Source organism: Syzygium oleosum, unplaced genomic scaffold (genome assembly GCF_021117445.2).
Source record: "Syzygium oleosum isolate NSW1041296 unplaced genomic scaffold, Sole_v2.1 Sole_v2.02, whole genome shotgun sequence".
Taxonomy (NCBI): Eukaryota; Viridiplantae; Streptophyta; class Magnoliopsida; order Myrtales; family Myrtaceae; genus Syzygium; species Syzygium oleosum.
In genome coordinates this window covers 194,348-209,720 of record NW_026607486.1, presented here as the reverse complement: position 1 = coordinate 209,720, position 15,373 = coordinate 194,348, and the positions used below count along the sequence as shown (strand labels likewise).

Here is a 15,373-nt window from a genome sequence, read left to right as displayed (position 1 = left end):
TCTGACATTCAGTAGAAGTCTCACATCGTTTAGTCTATCAATTTTACAAATCAATCGTACCCGACAAAGATTTAGAATTTTCTTTACACGGACGATGTATGTTCTAATTTTTTTTCTAAAAATTAAGTCCTTCCTCATCCTCCATGCTGAAGTTGTTCAAAAACCTCATTGCCCTTGGATGACTTGCTCTATGTTGATTACTGTGGCTGCACAACCATTAATTTTCTTTTTCAATATAGGGATAGGAGCCCGGAGACCTGATTATTTAAAAGTCATGTAAAACCCCGCGAGTTCCCATAAGATCAGGCATTCGATATGTACATATAATCTCGATTGAGCGATTTTGTACGTTGTTGGTGGGATCTGTTTCTCACGAAAAAGTGGTCTGATTGAGGAAAAAAGAGTTGAGAGAAGTCAGTCAAAATGGATGAATTGTTGTCTAGACAGAAACGGTAACAAATGAAAGTTGGTGTGTCCCAGTAGAATCGATAACATCGACCGCGTCGGTAGTGAAACTAATATAACTGAACTGTCTTCGCCAAAGTAGAATAGGAGGACAAGATCATAAAAACCTTTTACCAAGAGTTTCTACAATGATTAATACTACGAAAAATCCCAAACTGATACGTCTGTAAAAAATTTATCACAAATTAATTTTTTTATCACTAAAAATTCAAAACTAGTATATTTGTGACAAATTTACTTTCAATTTACCCTCCGTTAAATTAGATTAATACCACGAAAAGCCATAAATCGGTACATCCATAAGTCGTCACGTGTCATTTAACTTAACAATTTAACGGTAAAATTAAACGAAAATTAACGAAGAGTAAGTTTAATATGAATATATCAATTTAAGATTTTTTTGCAGTATTAACTTTTTCTGAGATGACTTGCCGGTCACTAAAATTCGGAAGCCGCCAAATTTGGAAACAGATTCCCTGATGATGAGCTGGTTGAAACGGGACCATTACATTATTGGACGGACAAAATCTTTAGGACAAAATCTTTAGAACAATCATGACTCATGACCCCATGGTACCAACCGACGACTTTTCTCTCTTTTGTTGGAGATGGAGGCGAGACAATTGGAACGAGGTGTTCTACTGAAGATGAGGAGCTACGCGGAAAGAGCGAACGTCTGGTCAGTTGGGACTTGGAAGGTCTCCTTCCAATTTTGGTTGTTCATGGCTTGAAAAGGGGCAGAAGAAGACCCCGCGTTTAAAAGATATTTTCTAAAAATCGATCGCTTATATCACTTGAAATAATTAATTACACAATTTAATGGATGATTAAAATATTTTTCATTCATTCATTTTCGTAAATCCCTTAGATTCCCTCGTAAGGATTCTCGAGAACCAGATGCCAATCCTCCCATGGTAGTAAATTACGCGCGTCGATCATAAAAAAGGAAAAAACAGTTTAGGAACAGAAATTCGTTTGTTAAAATTTTTGTACCCGGGCACAAATTTGCAAAAAATTGTTCCCAGAATCAGTTAAGGAATAGAATCAAAAAGCAAAAAAAAGTAGTTTCTTGATTTTGGGAACAAAAATCAGAATTGGAAAAGAAATTATTTTTTTTCTTCTTTCTTCTTTCCCGTTCTTTCTGTTCTTCTTCTTCTTCATTCTCCAGCCACCAGCCACCGGCGATCAGCGACACAAGCGAGGGCCGGTGTGGCCCTCGCCCAGGCCTGCCTTCTCCAGCCCTTGCCTGAGCCGGCGAGGGCCGCCCTCGAGGGTCACGGATTGGGCGAGGGTGGCGGCAAAAATCTAGCCCTCACCCAGGCCGCGAGCCTCGAGGGCGGCCCTCACCGGCTCGGGCGAGGGTTGGAAAAGGCCGACGAGGGCGGCCCTCGCCGGATCCGGCAAGAGCAACCCTCACCCAGGCCACGAGGGTCCAACCCTCGTCGGATCCGGCGATGGTAGCCCTCGCCCAGGTGGCAAGGGGGAACCTCGCCTGTGGCCGGCTAGGGCCACGACGCCCTCGCCGGCCTTGGCCTGTGGCCGGTGACCAGGCCACAGCCGAGAAGGAGGAGAAGAAAAAAAGAAAAGAAATATTAAAATATTTAAAAATACTATTAATAAAAAGAAATTTTGCGCCATTACCAAATGCATTTATTTTTTTTTTCTATTTCAGGAATGGAAATTTTGAACCGTTACCAAATACCTTCAAATACTTAGAATCAGTTCCCGAGCACATAATAAAAAAGAATCATTTCTGATCAGAATCAGTTCCCGGGCACAGAATCGTTGCCATGCGCACCCTTAGTGTACCAAATTACTCCTTGATAAGAGGAGAAGATGATGTTCGGGCCGGGGCGACGAGAGATTTAGCAAAGGTAATGAGCAGAGAAGCAAGTTTCTTGACCTTGCTCACGTAGGCCTTCCTTGTGAAGTTGCTATTGTCGTTGGCTTCGATCTCGTCCAGATCTGCCAGTACAACAACAAAGATGCCCACACCTGCATTACCAAACGAAATGAAAGAAAATCAACTTGCAGGGACACACAACCAGCCATTTATGGTGATATGGCTTCGGCTTATTTCGATTAGTGAAAAGGTTTGGGTGGCTGACTGGCCATCTGCTCGCCGCGTTCAGCTCGGCAACTCCTTTCTCGGCCTCATTGTAGAGCATCCTCACCCGCCCGATCTGATTCTTCACGAAGTACCCTCATTTATCCGTGACCTTCCCCGCGAATATGTCGTCGTCCGAACGCCCTGCCTGGGCTAACTTGTCCTGTGGCAAATAAATCCTTCCTCTTCTTGCACTGGAAATTATCGGACATATCGAAAGACGACCCTGTTGTCAGGAGATCGTGACAGTAATATGCTTACGGTTGACAATCGCCAAACCAACTAGAAGGTTTTGAACATTTGGAGAGAAAGAGGGAGAATCCATTCTTCAATTGTAGACAAACGCAGCAGGCTTAGATATGTACTGTTGTGAGGGGATTGAAGAAGGCGGCACAAATGAACTCGGTGCAAAAACTATGGTTTACCAGTGTTACTGCAACTTTTCGCATATGTTAAATTGTCATCAGGTTGTGTTGTGTTTCATTTCTTAGTCACTCACGACAGTCCCGAATACTCAAATTAAGCAGGGTTTGACCAAAAAAAAAATTAAGCAGGGGACCTTTCCCTTACCTGTCCTCGTTATGAGATTCTTATTGCCTCTGGTAAAAACATAGTTTTAGTTCACACCAAGACATTCTTGACAACTTCAGCAAAACATGTAACGTTTTCCTAATGTGGGTTACATTAATTGAGATTGTTATTACCCGCAGACGGGTTTGGTCTAATAAGATTGGATATAAGGTTTCTTAATTGGTCGGATATGGGCCCGGCTTATGTGGGCCGAGTTCGGTCCGGCCCGTTATGAGAGGGCCTGGCTAAAAACTCTATAAATAGCGCTGGAGATCCCTCCTCTGCACCCAACTCTCCAATCTCTCTCAAACGCTCTCAAAACTCACCTAAGGTTTCCGTGAGACAGCTGAGGCGGTCTCATAGCGCCGGGACTTTGGGGGTGACAGGGGAGAAGACCTACGGAACCGGTTTGTCGTCATTTCCACATCCAGGACGATGGAATCCAAATCAGGTGCTCAAATTCTATCCATTCTTTTACCGTACCGTCAATATCTCACTATGGTGATCCTAGGGCGCTCAGCCGAGCCATACGGGCCGGCCAACATGTGGTATCAGATCCGCCATAGTCGAGAAATAGGTCGGATACTGTTCGTATGTGATTTTGTTTTTTTCATCCGTTGAATGTTAGAATAAATCGCATAGATGAATAGATCGTCACGAGACGAGAAAAATGAGTGGTCGTGGGCCGCCGAGAACCACCGCACGCACCGGGGCGTCGCTAAGACGCGGTGGCACACGCGCGGGCGTCCCCAGCGCGTGCAATGGACGCGCTAGGGTTTGCCGTGAGCCGGGTCGATACGGTACCCGACCCGACTCGCAAACCGACCCAGGGTCCGACCCGTTGACCCGACCCGACTAAGGACTCGACCCGGACCCAACCCCGTTGACCGAACTGGTCAACCGGTCGGACCGATCAGCGGTCAGACCGGTCGGACCGGTTGGCGGTTAGACCGGTTGGAAAGGCCATTTTGACCAGCTTAAGCATCGGCGCGTGAAGCCCACACGTCGCGCCTTCAAGAGGTGCGTGAGGGCGAGTCCGGGCTCCGATTGGAGCGTGCAAGGTACCAGCGTGCTCGTATAAAGATTCTCTACACTGTGGTATATGAAGACATAAGAGATGATTACACTCCCCAAGCTAAAACAATCGTTCAGAAATAGGCCAAACCAGTAAAACCTGTAGAGCTGTGGAGACTTTCAAAAGAGTACTTAAAGAAACGAGGCCAAGACATCAAACTCACCATCTATAGCCCACATAGCTCTTCGCCTTTCCGGAGTCATGAGCAACGTAACCCAAAATAAGCATAGAAGAACTTCACCAGATTATACCGACTCAACACCAAATCAGTTTCTCGAGGAAACGCAGAGAAAAACCCATGACGATATCAAAAGGAAATGAATAACGAGTATGTAAAAAAGGCAGATGAAGAAGGAAGATTGGCCAACCCAAGTAAAAAGTCTTGGCACGTTCAGCGCAGGCTTCACCGCATCTTTCATAAGCATCGTCCAACAAGCTCAAAGTCCCGGAAGAACAATATCAGGTTTGACCTCCAGATTGGCCTCGACCTCAGTCGCTCGCTCATCAGAGCCGCCTGCTTCAGCACCATGCTGTTCACCCTCTACTCCGAGGACGCTGCTGCTGCGACTCCTTCATCCGCCACCAAGCTCGCGATCAAGCTCGAGGCCGAGCTCAGGCTGGTTATCGAGCACCAACGCAGTTTCTGGCTTCTACCCTTCTTTGTCCTGTGGCTGCACGCTTGCAGTCTCTCTCCAAGGACGAATCTGGACGAATGCGAGACGCGAAACAAGTCGACAAAGCCGAGGCTTGTGGGGATTGTCCCTGGGTTGAGGGTGGTCGCATCCCATGATAATGTTATGGGCATGTTGCCACACACGAATAAATTCACTTTCACTTCATTGAACTCTGCGAGTGGAGGATCGACAATTGCGTAAACTTGAACTGACCGAGTACGAGAACGGAGCTCGACCAGAAACAAAAGTACGAAAACGGAGGAGCTCTGGAGCAGCAAAAAACCAAGCTCCGTTAAAGAGAAGTCTGTGATTAAATAAGCAGAGTCAAGCGAGGGAAGGTGGGGCATTTTTTTTCTTAAGTACCCGAGATTTGTTGCATGATATGCGATGTTGGTGACTCCGTCTCAACTAACCTACCAATCCCACCTGCGAACGTGCCATATTTCGCGCCACAAACAGAGGCATTTTTGTCCCAAGATGCCTGACCAAATAGGATCGCAGCGGCATCATCAAGCAAAAATAAATGCATATCTAGCCAACTATGATCAAAGCAGGCTGCTTGGGCTTGCACCAGATACATATTTGGCGGCAAAAGTACACTAGAAGTGCCATAACTTGTGTACGGTGATTACTTTGGTGTCATAACTTTTTTTCGGATCACTTTGGTGCCAAGTCGGAGGAAAATCGATCACTTTAGTGACTCCGGCCAAAATTCCGGCCAAAAAGCTGACCTGGCATTTATATTAAAAAAAAATGGTCTGACTTGTACACGGTGGAAATTACGTGGCTTTTTTTCGAATTTTTTAATTTTTTAATGTTTTAAAAAAAAGTTGCAGCAGCGGCGAGGGAGCCCTCGCCGCTGCTGCCGCCATCCCACCACCGCCGGAAGGGCGGCGGTGGTGGGTGCAGTGGTCGGCCGAGGGTCGCCGGCCCCCGGCCGGGCCCGGCGACCCTCACCGAGCCCGGGGAGGGCCGGATCCGGCGACCCTCGCCGGAGCCCGGTGAGGGCCGGATCCGGCGAGGCGAGACCTCGCCGTCGCGACCCAAGCGACGGCGAGGTCTAGCCTCGCCTTTGTTGGGCGAGGCGAGACCTTGCCGTCGCCTGGGTCGCGACGGCGAGGTCTCGCCTCACCGGATCCGGCCCTCGCCGACCACTGCGCCCACCACCGCCGGCCCTTCCCGGCAGTGGTGGGTTGGCGGTAGCAGCGACGAGGGCTCCCTCGCCGCTGCTGCAAGTTTTTTTTTTTAAATATAATTTAATTTTTTTTAAAAAAAAGTACACATCAGTGGGCTAAACGGCGTCGTTTTTTGTTTTTAATGCTGACTAGACCTCTCCGGCGAGCCGTGTCAGCGCCACATCAGATTTCCGGCGAGCCACGTCAGCATTGGCACTAAAGTAATCGATTTTCAAAAAGGTTGGCATCAAAGTGATCCGAAAAAAAGTTATGGCACCAAAGTGATCGCCGTACACAAGTTATGGCACTTCTAGTGTACTTTTGCCCATATTCGGCCAAGTAGGATCACCTGAGGTTGCATTTGCTCATAAGAGGATCACAGCAGCAGCATCAAGCAAAATGGGACAGATTCTATCATAAAACCCTTGAATTCATTTTGAAACTTAAATATTTGGATTACTGAAATGGAGCTCACAGCACAAATAAACCCATCTGCTCACAAAAAGGGACCACCACAGATGGGTCCAAAACCATCGTTAATCCAACCAATATCTAATTAGCCATACCAACTTACCAATATCCTAGCACAATTCTAACTATCACAATCAATTTAAAGCTCCAAAACACAACTAGAACGAACAATCACAGCCCCAAGCTCCGAATACATCATTCCCCATCGGTCCCCACATCTTCCTACAGCTCTATGATTGGCATCCCATGATCTTCGATAGTAATAGCATCATTAAGGCAGAAAATGCAGTACATTATCAGCAACCAAATGATCATCCCCCAATAGAATCTCCTCTCCTTTTCTACTTTGTTGAAGGTCGGTTTCATTTGATCTTGTTCTTCACAAGAGCCTAGTAATGACTCGGCGGGAGTGGTCATCATCAATGGGGGAATCAATCTAGTTGAAGAAGCTGCAATTAGCTTGCTGCACGGTTAGAGTACCCAACATTATCCACATGAAATGCAACCCCAGTCTTAAACTTTAAATTTAAAATTCGAATTCCCAAAAATTGAGAAAAATTATACCTACCTTGATTTTTCGAAGTCCAATAATTATATCAAATGGGATAATTATACAAAAAGTCATAAATCTATGTCACGACAGCCAATTCAATCATAAACCTTTTAATTATGCCAACTTAGTCCTAAGCCTTTTGACGATTAGCCAATGTAATCCTTCCAGTCAATTTTGACTGAAAATCACCGACATGGACGCGGGCTATCTTACATGGCACAACTGAGGCCGACATTGACAATATTTGTAATTTTTTTTAAAAAAATGACTTTTTTTCCTTTTTCTCTTTTTTTTTTCCTTTTCTTTTCTTTTCATTTTTTCCTTTTTTTTTCCTATTTCCCTCCCGGTCGCCAGGCCTTGGCGATGGCCGGAAAAAAATTCAGAAAATTTAAAATAATACAAAAATTGTACACGTCAGCGCCGGCCGACAGCTGTGCCACTTAGGACAGCTGGCATCCATGTTAAAGATATTCGGCCAAAATTGGCCGAATGACTACATTGACAAATTGTCAAAAGATTTAGGACTAAATTGACATTATTAAAAGGTTGAGGACTGAATTGGACACTAAATAAAATGTCATTAGCGACAAGATGAGGATATCATCAAAACGGTCTATATAATAATCACCTAGTCTAAAAGCACGTGTAGCGGGTGGGGGAGCTGATGGAGCAATTGTCCAAGTAAACAAATTTACTTTCAACCAAAGGTGTACATATGTTACAATTTATAGCAAGAGTGAAGAAAATAATACACAAATCATTATTGACCTTAAAAAGAAATAATTACTAAAAATGTTCTAAATCTATAACATATATACCAATTCAGTCCTAAACAATTCAATTTGATCAATTTATTACTAAATCTTTTGACAATTTGCCAATATAGTCAATTCGGGCCAATTTTGGTCCGAAATTGCTAACTAGGGCGCTAGCCGTCTACGTGGCACAGTCAGTGTTGACGTAGATAATTTTTTTCAGTTTTTTTTCAATTTTTTATTTTATTTTCTTTTTCTTTTTCTTTTTCTTTTTCTTTTTCTTTTGTTTCACTGTGGTCAAGAGTCGCGAAGCCCTCGTTGACGTTGGTGAGGGTCGCGGCCCTCACCCAGCCTCGCCTAGACCATTGCAATTGCGGGCGAGGCCGACCAAAGAGGCTTGCCTCGCTCAGATCTGGGTGAAGCCAAGCGAGGGTTGCGAGGGTCGCCACCCTCGCAAACGGTCGTGTGAGGGCTTTGCAGCCTAAGGCTCATCGGCCACAGTGAGCAAAAAAATAAAGAAAAGAAAGAAAAGAGAAGAAAAGGAAAAGGAAAAGAAAAATCTTTTTAAAAAATGTCCACGTCAGCGCCGGCCGTGACTGTGCCAAATAGGACGGTCGGTGTGGCACAATCATAGTCGACGTCCACATTTGCGATTTCCAGCCAAAATTACTCTGATGGATTAAATTGGCAAAAACATCAAGAGGTTTAGTGCTAAATTAGTCAAATTAAAATGTTTATGACAGAATTGGCACAAATGCAATAAATTTAATATTTTTATTGGTAATTTTTCCCCTTGAAAATCCTAGGTGAGCTTCTTCATCGTCAAATCCCCCATAAACATAAAATGAATTTCCATGACAATTGTACAAGGACCTTTTCGATTATTCTATTAAGGAGTGAGAGAGAGAGGATCGTAGCCAGTAGCACTGTAGCCGGTGGACCTTTCTCTCTTTTTCCAAAAAATGATTTGACAGAGAAGTCAAAATGAACAAAATTGTTGTCGAACTGAAATTGTAACAAATAAAAAGTTGATGCGATTCCATTCGGATTATACTAGAATCGACAACATCTATCACGTGGATAATGAAATTAATACAACTAATTAATTTTACCTTCAGATAAAATATTATGCCTATTATTCTCATATCATTGTGCCGACAAAGACAACATCATTATTCATGCCTCACACGTCTTATTCTCCGATGTTTGACTTTTCTATTTGCGTGCTTATTTTCAGGGAGGGACAGGGGCGAAGCATATCAAATGCAATCTTTTGCGAAAATGATTGACATATCCATGAACTCGGTAGTTGGGACTTGGAAAGATCTCTTTGGACACGGTAGTTGATGGCTTGAGAAGTGGTAGTTAGGCTTGCTTCGTTGGCAAATGATGGAAGGTGGGGACTCCCTCAGCTTCATGTAGCTCGAAGATCAAGATACATCTTAAGGGAGGAGAACTGCGAAACGGATCTCAATCGTTTGATGACCCTTTGATAAAATTAAAAAAAGGGTGAATCACGTTGGTTGATCATAAAATTTTTAGGTTTTTGGGTGTTATGATATTTGTGTAGGAGTTACGTACAGATGCAAAGAGTTAGGACCGGTCACCATTCAAGGATGCGTCCCTCGATAGACCGTAGAACTGGCCAAAAAGATAATGTGAGTTTGCGTTTGTTTCGACTTAGCTAGTTTTTGTTGTTTAGTTACGTTCTTTCCTTTGAAAATAAAACATAGCAAATATTATTTGATGTTTGAATGGTCATGCGCGATACTACATGTCGATATCTTGATATTTAAAATATAATATAGGGTTTCGAATGAAATGATAGTCAAAATGTGAGTTTCGTAACTCAAGAATTCAGAAAAGTAAAAACTGAAGTCTATAGTGGTTAAAAAAGCAAAAAGTATGTATGGAATGAGAGTATGAAGCAAATTTTGTATGAAGGGTGCGAGGAGCGACCAATTACCATCGTTGTATGCACAAAGGTTTGACACCCGCTATTGATTATTCGGTTTGAATTATAACTACTCCGCACCACTTGTCATCTAAAGGTCCAAGATTGGCATGCTCATCTCTCTCCGCAATCCCTACCAAGATGCTAACTGTCAAGAAGTCTCTTCACGTAAAGTATCCTGCAATTAGGTACTGCAACACTAGTCGTTCAGAAATTCGCTCACGACATGAATGGAACTCGTGATCTCGTAAAGGATAAGTGACCCTTTATTATCATTAGACTAACCACCTTAATACCAAAAGCCCCTCTGTTGAAGCTTGCCCTCTCTATCTATTTACAGCCTGAATTTTTTCCCACTACAACTTGCACACTTCCACAATATAAACATAGAACAGTTTGCCCCACGTCTTTGCCACCAATAAAGTTTTTCTTAGAATTGTATTGCGCTCGAAAATGCCTGACCTATGAACATTTAAAGGATAATACTAGATTCTAGCAAAAAAAAAAGGATAATACTAGATCGGGCTACTAGACTCTGATTTCTCAAGTGATTTGACATATTCTCTCATTTGATAGATAAATAGGCCCGTTGACCTAAATAGTAGAAATTTCTAAGTTACAATAACATGCCGTGCAATTGCTTTTTATGTGTGATGTTTTAGTACATTTATAAAATAAATCAAAAGAATATCACATTAAACTATACTCTACCCCCATTTCGCAATCTTACGCGACGAAATGTCATACCGTCGCATTGTACAACAATATACCGTAAACCAATTACGTTTTGCGACATTATCTAGTAAACCAATTTACCATACCGTTCTTATGTCTTCAACATTACTCATATTCAAATGTATTGAGCAAAGTAGTGAAAATGATGAATTGTCCAAACTCTACCGATTTGTTATGCCATCAAATGGTGAAAGATCTCCAACTGCTGTTGCAATACTTCTGCAATTCTAATAAACAGAGGCGGTCTTTCCCCCGGTAATTTCCATGAGAAACAAGACAAGGTTCGGAAGTGGACCGAGCGGAGGGAAATTTCCACACCTTTTTTACAGCTTTCAAAGACAAATCAATACAAATTTATGACCACTTTTTTTTGCAGTATATCGATATCAAATGTACAGATGCATGCTAATTCCTCCCTCTCCCCCTCTCTTTGCCCCTCCTTGAGGAAGCTGATTTGATCATTGTATTTGATTTGGTCATGCCTTGATAAGAGGAGATGATGTTCGTGCCGGAGCGACGAGAGACTTAGTATAAGCAATGGGCAGAAAAGCTAATTTCTTGACCTTGCTCACATAAGCCCGCCTTGTGAAGTTGTTGTAGTCGTTAGCTTCGATTTCGTCCAGAATCTGACGGTACAGCAACAGAGATGCCAATACCTGCATTACCAAACCGAGACATATCATCACCAGATCCATCACCCGAAATGAAAGAAAGTGGGCTTGTAGAGAATTAGACGAGCCGTTTGGTAATTTAGCTTCGCCTTATTTCAATCAATAGAAAGGTTTAGATGGCTGACCGGCCATCTACTGGCTTCATTCAGCTGGGTCACTCCTTTCTCCGCCTCATCGAAGAACATCCTCGCCCTCCTGATCTGATTCTTCATGAAGTACTTCCATTTATCTGTGACCTTCCCTGCGAATATGTCATCATCTGAAAGTCCCGCCAGGGCTAACTCATCTTGTGGCAGATAAATCCTTCCTCTTCTTGCACTGGAAAATGGACATATCAAGAAAATCCGTAATCTAAGGGTGCTGACAGTGATATACTTATGATTGACCATTGTCAAACCAACTGAAGGGTTGTGAACATTTGGAGAGAAAGAGAGCAAGAATCATATGATTTTTTGTGTTCGTAAATGTGACCAGACATAGCCCTTTCCTACTTGAACCATTCCTCAGAGTGCTCCTTTTTCATGGAATAAAATGCAATTTTACCATAGACAAATTAAGGCTCTTAGGGGATTGAAGAAGTCATGAGTTTTTAGTTATTCACGATAGCCCGAATACTCAAATTAACCAGGGGACTTTCTCTTAGCTGTCCTCATTATTGGATCGTTAGTGCCTCTGGTAAGACCTACTTTTATTTCACAGCAATACATTCTTGACAATTTTAGCAAAACATGTATTACTTAAAGCATATAAGAAATAGGATGGGTCCGAACTTACTCTTCGCCGACATCCCTGAGAATGTTGGTTAGCTGATTAGCTATTCCCAAGGCCAATGCAGCATTATAGACACTCTCTGTTGTTGCCTGGGAGTCAGGTGCGATTCCCATGACTGGAACGCTCATCAAACCGACAGTACCTGCCACATAATAGCAATAGAGATATAGCTCGTCAAAGTTCTTGTATTGTGACTTCCTGAGGTCCATCCTCATCCCTTCAGTCATGTCTTTAAATGGCTGCAATAACAAAAGCAAAACCATTTGTCAGAGTTTCAGAAATACAAAGGCCACAGCGGCGTGCTGCCTTGACACTAGTTTAAACAACCCAAATGAGTTCATATTCCTAAGATGTTCCACATATAACTGTACTCGCAGCTGCTCCCCAGCACTCGCAGCTGCTCCCCAGCCATATCCTAATCGACAGAACATGAAGATATGCATCTAAAGAGTTCACTTGGAGACGAGAGAGAATGAGCCACCCCGATACGAAGAAAATTATGGCATTTTCATGAAAAGCTTCGACATGATTCATCAACAAAAGATTACTTGAGAAAGATCCAAGACCTGAATGTCAACCGGGAATTTGGCAACAGTATCTGATAAAGCAGCATCAAACATATCGAATGGACGCCCTTGAAAAAGTTCTTCCAACCTCGATTCCCACCTATCTAAAGCAGTAGGCGTTATGTGAGAAGCATTAGGCCCATCTACAAGTTCATCTGTCCTCCTGCACCAAACTGCAATTGACAGTTTTAAGAACGAGAACTACATCTATGAACAAAAACATCCCTGCGCACTAGTGCAGAAGTTATATATAAAAATAAAAAAAAAGTTCACATCAATTTCAAAAGAGACATATTAAAAGAAACTGCATGATGTAGGGCCAAATCAAGAATAATTTGACCATCCACTATGAGAAGCGTATGTATATAGACTAAAGAAAAAGTCAACATCAATGAAGGATAACAGTATTCTAGTCGCATACACAAACTTCAGCCAACTAAAGTGCAACTGACTCGAAGTATCAAAATTTCAAATGCCAAATATAAACAAAGAAACCGCAGATTACTAAATGAAGAAGAAACCACCAAATTCGTTGCCTTTGACAGGGACCTGGGGTCAACTTCGCCTCAGGCACTGAAATTCCTTTTCTAGTTTTGCTTTCTACGTGATCAGCTAATTCTTCCTACCATCTAATAAGAGATGATTACCCTCCACAAGCTAAAAGAATCTCTTTGAAACAGGCCAAAAAAGTAAAACCTGTAAAGCTATGGAGACTTTCAAAATAGTAGTTTCAAAAAAATGAGGCCACGGCATCAAACCCACCATATATCGCCCATATAGCTCTTCGCCTTTCCGGAGTCATGAGCAACGTCCCTGCAAACCCAAAAATAAGCAGATAAGAACGTCACCAGATTATACCGACTCAAAACCAAATCAATTTCTGGAAGCAACAAAGAGAGAAACCCATAACGATATCAAAGGATTTTGATAAATAATACGTATGGAAAAAGCAGATGAAGAAGGATGATTGGCTAACCCAAGTAAAAAGTCTTGGCATATTCAGCGCAGACTTCGCCGCATCTGTCGTACGCATCGCTCAACAAGCTCAAAGTTCCCGGAAGAACAATATCAGGTTTGACCTCCAGATTGGCATTTGACCTCAGTCGCTCGCTCACCAGAGCCGCCTGCTTCAGCACCACGCTGTTCACCCTCTGCTCCGACGACACGGGCGCGGCAGCTTCTTCTTCCCCCGCTGCCGGGCTAGCAATCAAGCTCGAGGCCGTGCTCGGGCTGCTTATCGAGCACCAACTCAGTTTCTGGCTTCTACCCTTCTTTGTCCCGTGGCTGAACACTCGCAGTCTGTCTCCAAGTACGAATCTTGACGAATCTGAGAAGCGAAACGAGTCGACAAAACCGAGGCTCGTGGGTATGGTCCCTGGGCTGAGGGTGGTCGCAACCCATGTTAATGTCATGGGCATGTTGCCAAACTCGAATGAATTCACCTCACTTCACTGCACTCTGTGACTGGAGGATCAAGAATTGCTGCGTAAGATCGAGCTGACCCAGCACGAGAATGGAGCTCTGGCGCAGTAAAAAACCAAGCTCCGTCAACAGCACTCTGCGATGAAATCAGAAGGGGTAAGAAATGCCCAACAGATAATAAAAAAGAAGGAAAAACAAGATCGTTAGAAACAAAGAACTCACTCACATGAACGGCAATCTGTCACATGATTAATGGGCCTAAATCTTCGAAGAGACAGACAAGGTGAAAAAACACGGCTCGTGCTGGTTTAAAGGGACGAATGAAAAAGTTTTCTTTTCTCTCTTCCCCCCACTTTCCTTCTCTGTCGAGCGAAATCGCACTCGCCCTCGCACCCCTCTCTCTCTCTAACGCGTTTCAATCACTCCCAACACCAGCGCAATATAATGGCCAGAAAAGATGGAGGGGTCACTGAAGGAAAGCCAGCATACGCCATACGTGATGAAATCCAATGCGGTGACATGGTGGAAGAAGCCCACTTGTCCTCGCCACACGCACCCCCTTGAATCGAACCAGTGGCTCCACTGAATCCCGCGAATTGATTAAAAAAAAAAAAGCGCGCGGGGGGCTTCCAAGCATGAACGTCACAGCAAAGAAAAGATGGAGAGAAGAGAACAAAAAAGAAAAGGGAAAAAACTAACAACCGCCACGCTCTGGAGTGTTCGAGACTATCGCGACGTTTCGCTTGCCTCTTTGCTTTCTCTGCTCCTGTTCTCCGTCTTTTCACACAAAATTTTCTCCCCTTCCTTTTCCTCCCCCTCTTCTGTACTTTTGCCGGGGGAGGGAATGAATCTGAGCCCACTTTCCTGTCCTGGTATCTTCAACGGCGATTGGTTCAGCCCTTTCAAGCTCCGTTGGACCAGTGGTGGGTCAAGGTTTCCGGGTCGGCATTCAATCAAATGCCGCCGGGTGAATCCATATTTTGAGCAAAGGACAGGAGGGTCGCATCCCCCCGATCAAGGGGCACTGTAATAGAATAGAATAGCGGAAGAAAAGGGAAGAGGAAGAGATTAAAATGTGGCGACAGACAGTGTATCCGTCCAGACATGGAAGCGAAGGACGCGTGGAGGAGGTTGCCCAATGAGCGGAGGATAACGTTATCAAAATTTGGCAAAGTATACATGGATGGGGACAGCGACGATAAGGAGGGTGGGCACGTTACACGTGTCCTCCCCTGATTGATGGGTTCGACGAGGACAAGATCTTGGTAAGTGGGAGGAGGGGGAAAATTTCATTTTGGTATCCAAAGTGGGGGTCTTTTCTCAATTTAGTACTTAAAGTGGATATAATCTCAAATTGATATTCGAAGTGCCCATTCAATCTCAATTTGGTACCTGAGTTCGCCGGGCGG

The 15,373-nt window shown here is 43.7% G+C and overlaps 1 protein-coding gene and 1 pseudogene across 5 annotated transcripts; both read right to left on the bottom strand.

The window, feature by feature from the left end:
- Window positions 1-2,278: 2,278 nt before the first annotated feature.
- LOC115692068 (phytoene synthase, chloroplastic-like) lies at window positions 2,279-5,283 on the bottom strand (annotated as a pseudogene).
- Window positions 5,284-10,835: 5,552 nt separating this feature from the next.
- LOC115665469 (phytoene synthase 2, chloroplastic-like) lies at window positions 10,836-15,013 on the bottom strand. Of its 5 annotated transcripts, none has more exons than XM_056308427.1 (8): window positions 14,664-15,013; window positions 14,191-14,541; window positions 13,519-14,100; window positions 13,305-13,355; window positions 12,543-12,715; window positions 11,980-12,215; window positions 11,331-11,523; window positions 10,836-11,190 (listed from the first exon to the last, which is right to left on the bottom strand). In XM_056308427.1, the coding sequence occupies exons 3-8, from the start codon at window positions 13,958-13,960 to the stop codon at window positions 11,011-11,013; spliced, it is 1,275 nt and encodes a 424-aa protein (XP_056164402.1). In that variant the 5' UTR covers window positions 13,961-14,100; window positions 14,191-14,541; window positions 14,664-15,013; the 3' UTR covers window positions 10,836-11,010. The 5 variants fall into 5 exon arrangements, with proteins under 5 accessions (XP_056164402.1, XP_056164401.1, XP_056164400.1 ...); XM_056308426.1 differs by having other exon boundaries at window positions 14,191-14,546; window positions 14,667-15,013; XM_056308425.1 differs by having other exon boundaries at window positions 14,187-15,013.
- Window positions 15,014-15,373: the final 360 nt, after the last annotated feature.

What these genes read in the sequence shown, in the direction of transcription:
- LOC115665469 (XM_056308425.1), bottom strand. Translation starts at nt 13,960, where the DNA reads ATGCCCATGACATTAACATGGGTTGCGACCACCCTCAGCCCAGGGACC. An exon ending in AGCTATATGGGCGATATATG is followed by an intron (nt 12,716 to 13,304) that starts GTGGGTTTGATG and finishes TGTCAATTGCAG; the next exon opens with TTTGGTGCAGGAGGACAGAT. An exon ending in ATGAAGCCAGTAGATGGCCG is followed by an intron (nt 11,191 to 11,330) that starts GTCAGCCATCTA and finishes TTGGTAATGCAG; the next exon opens with GTATTGGCATCTCTGTTGCT.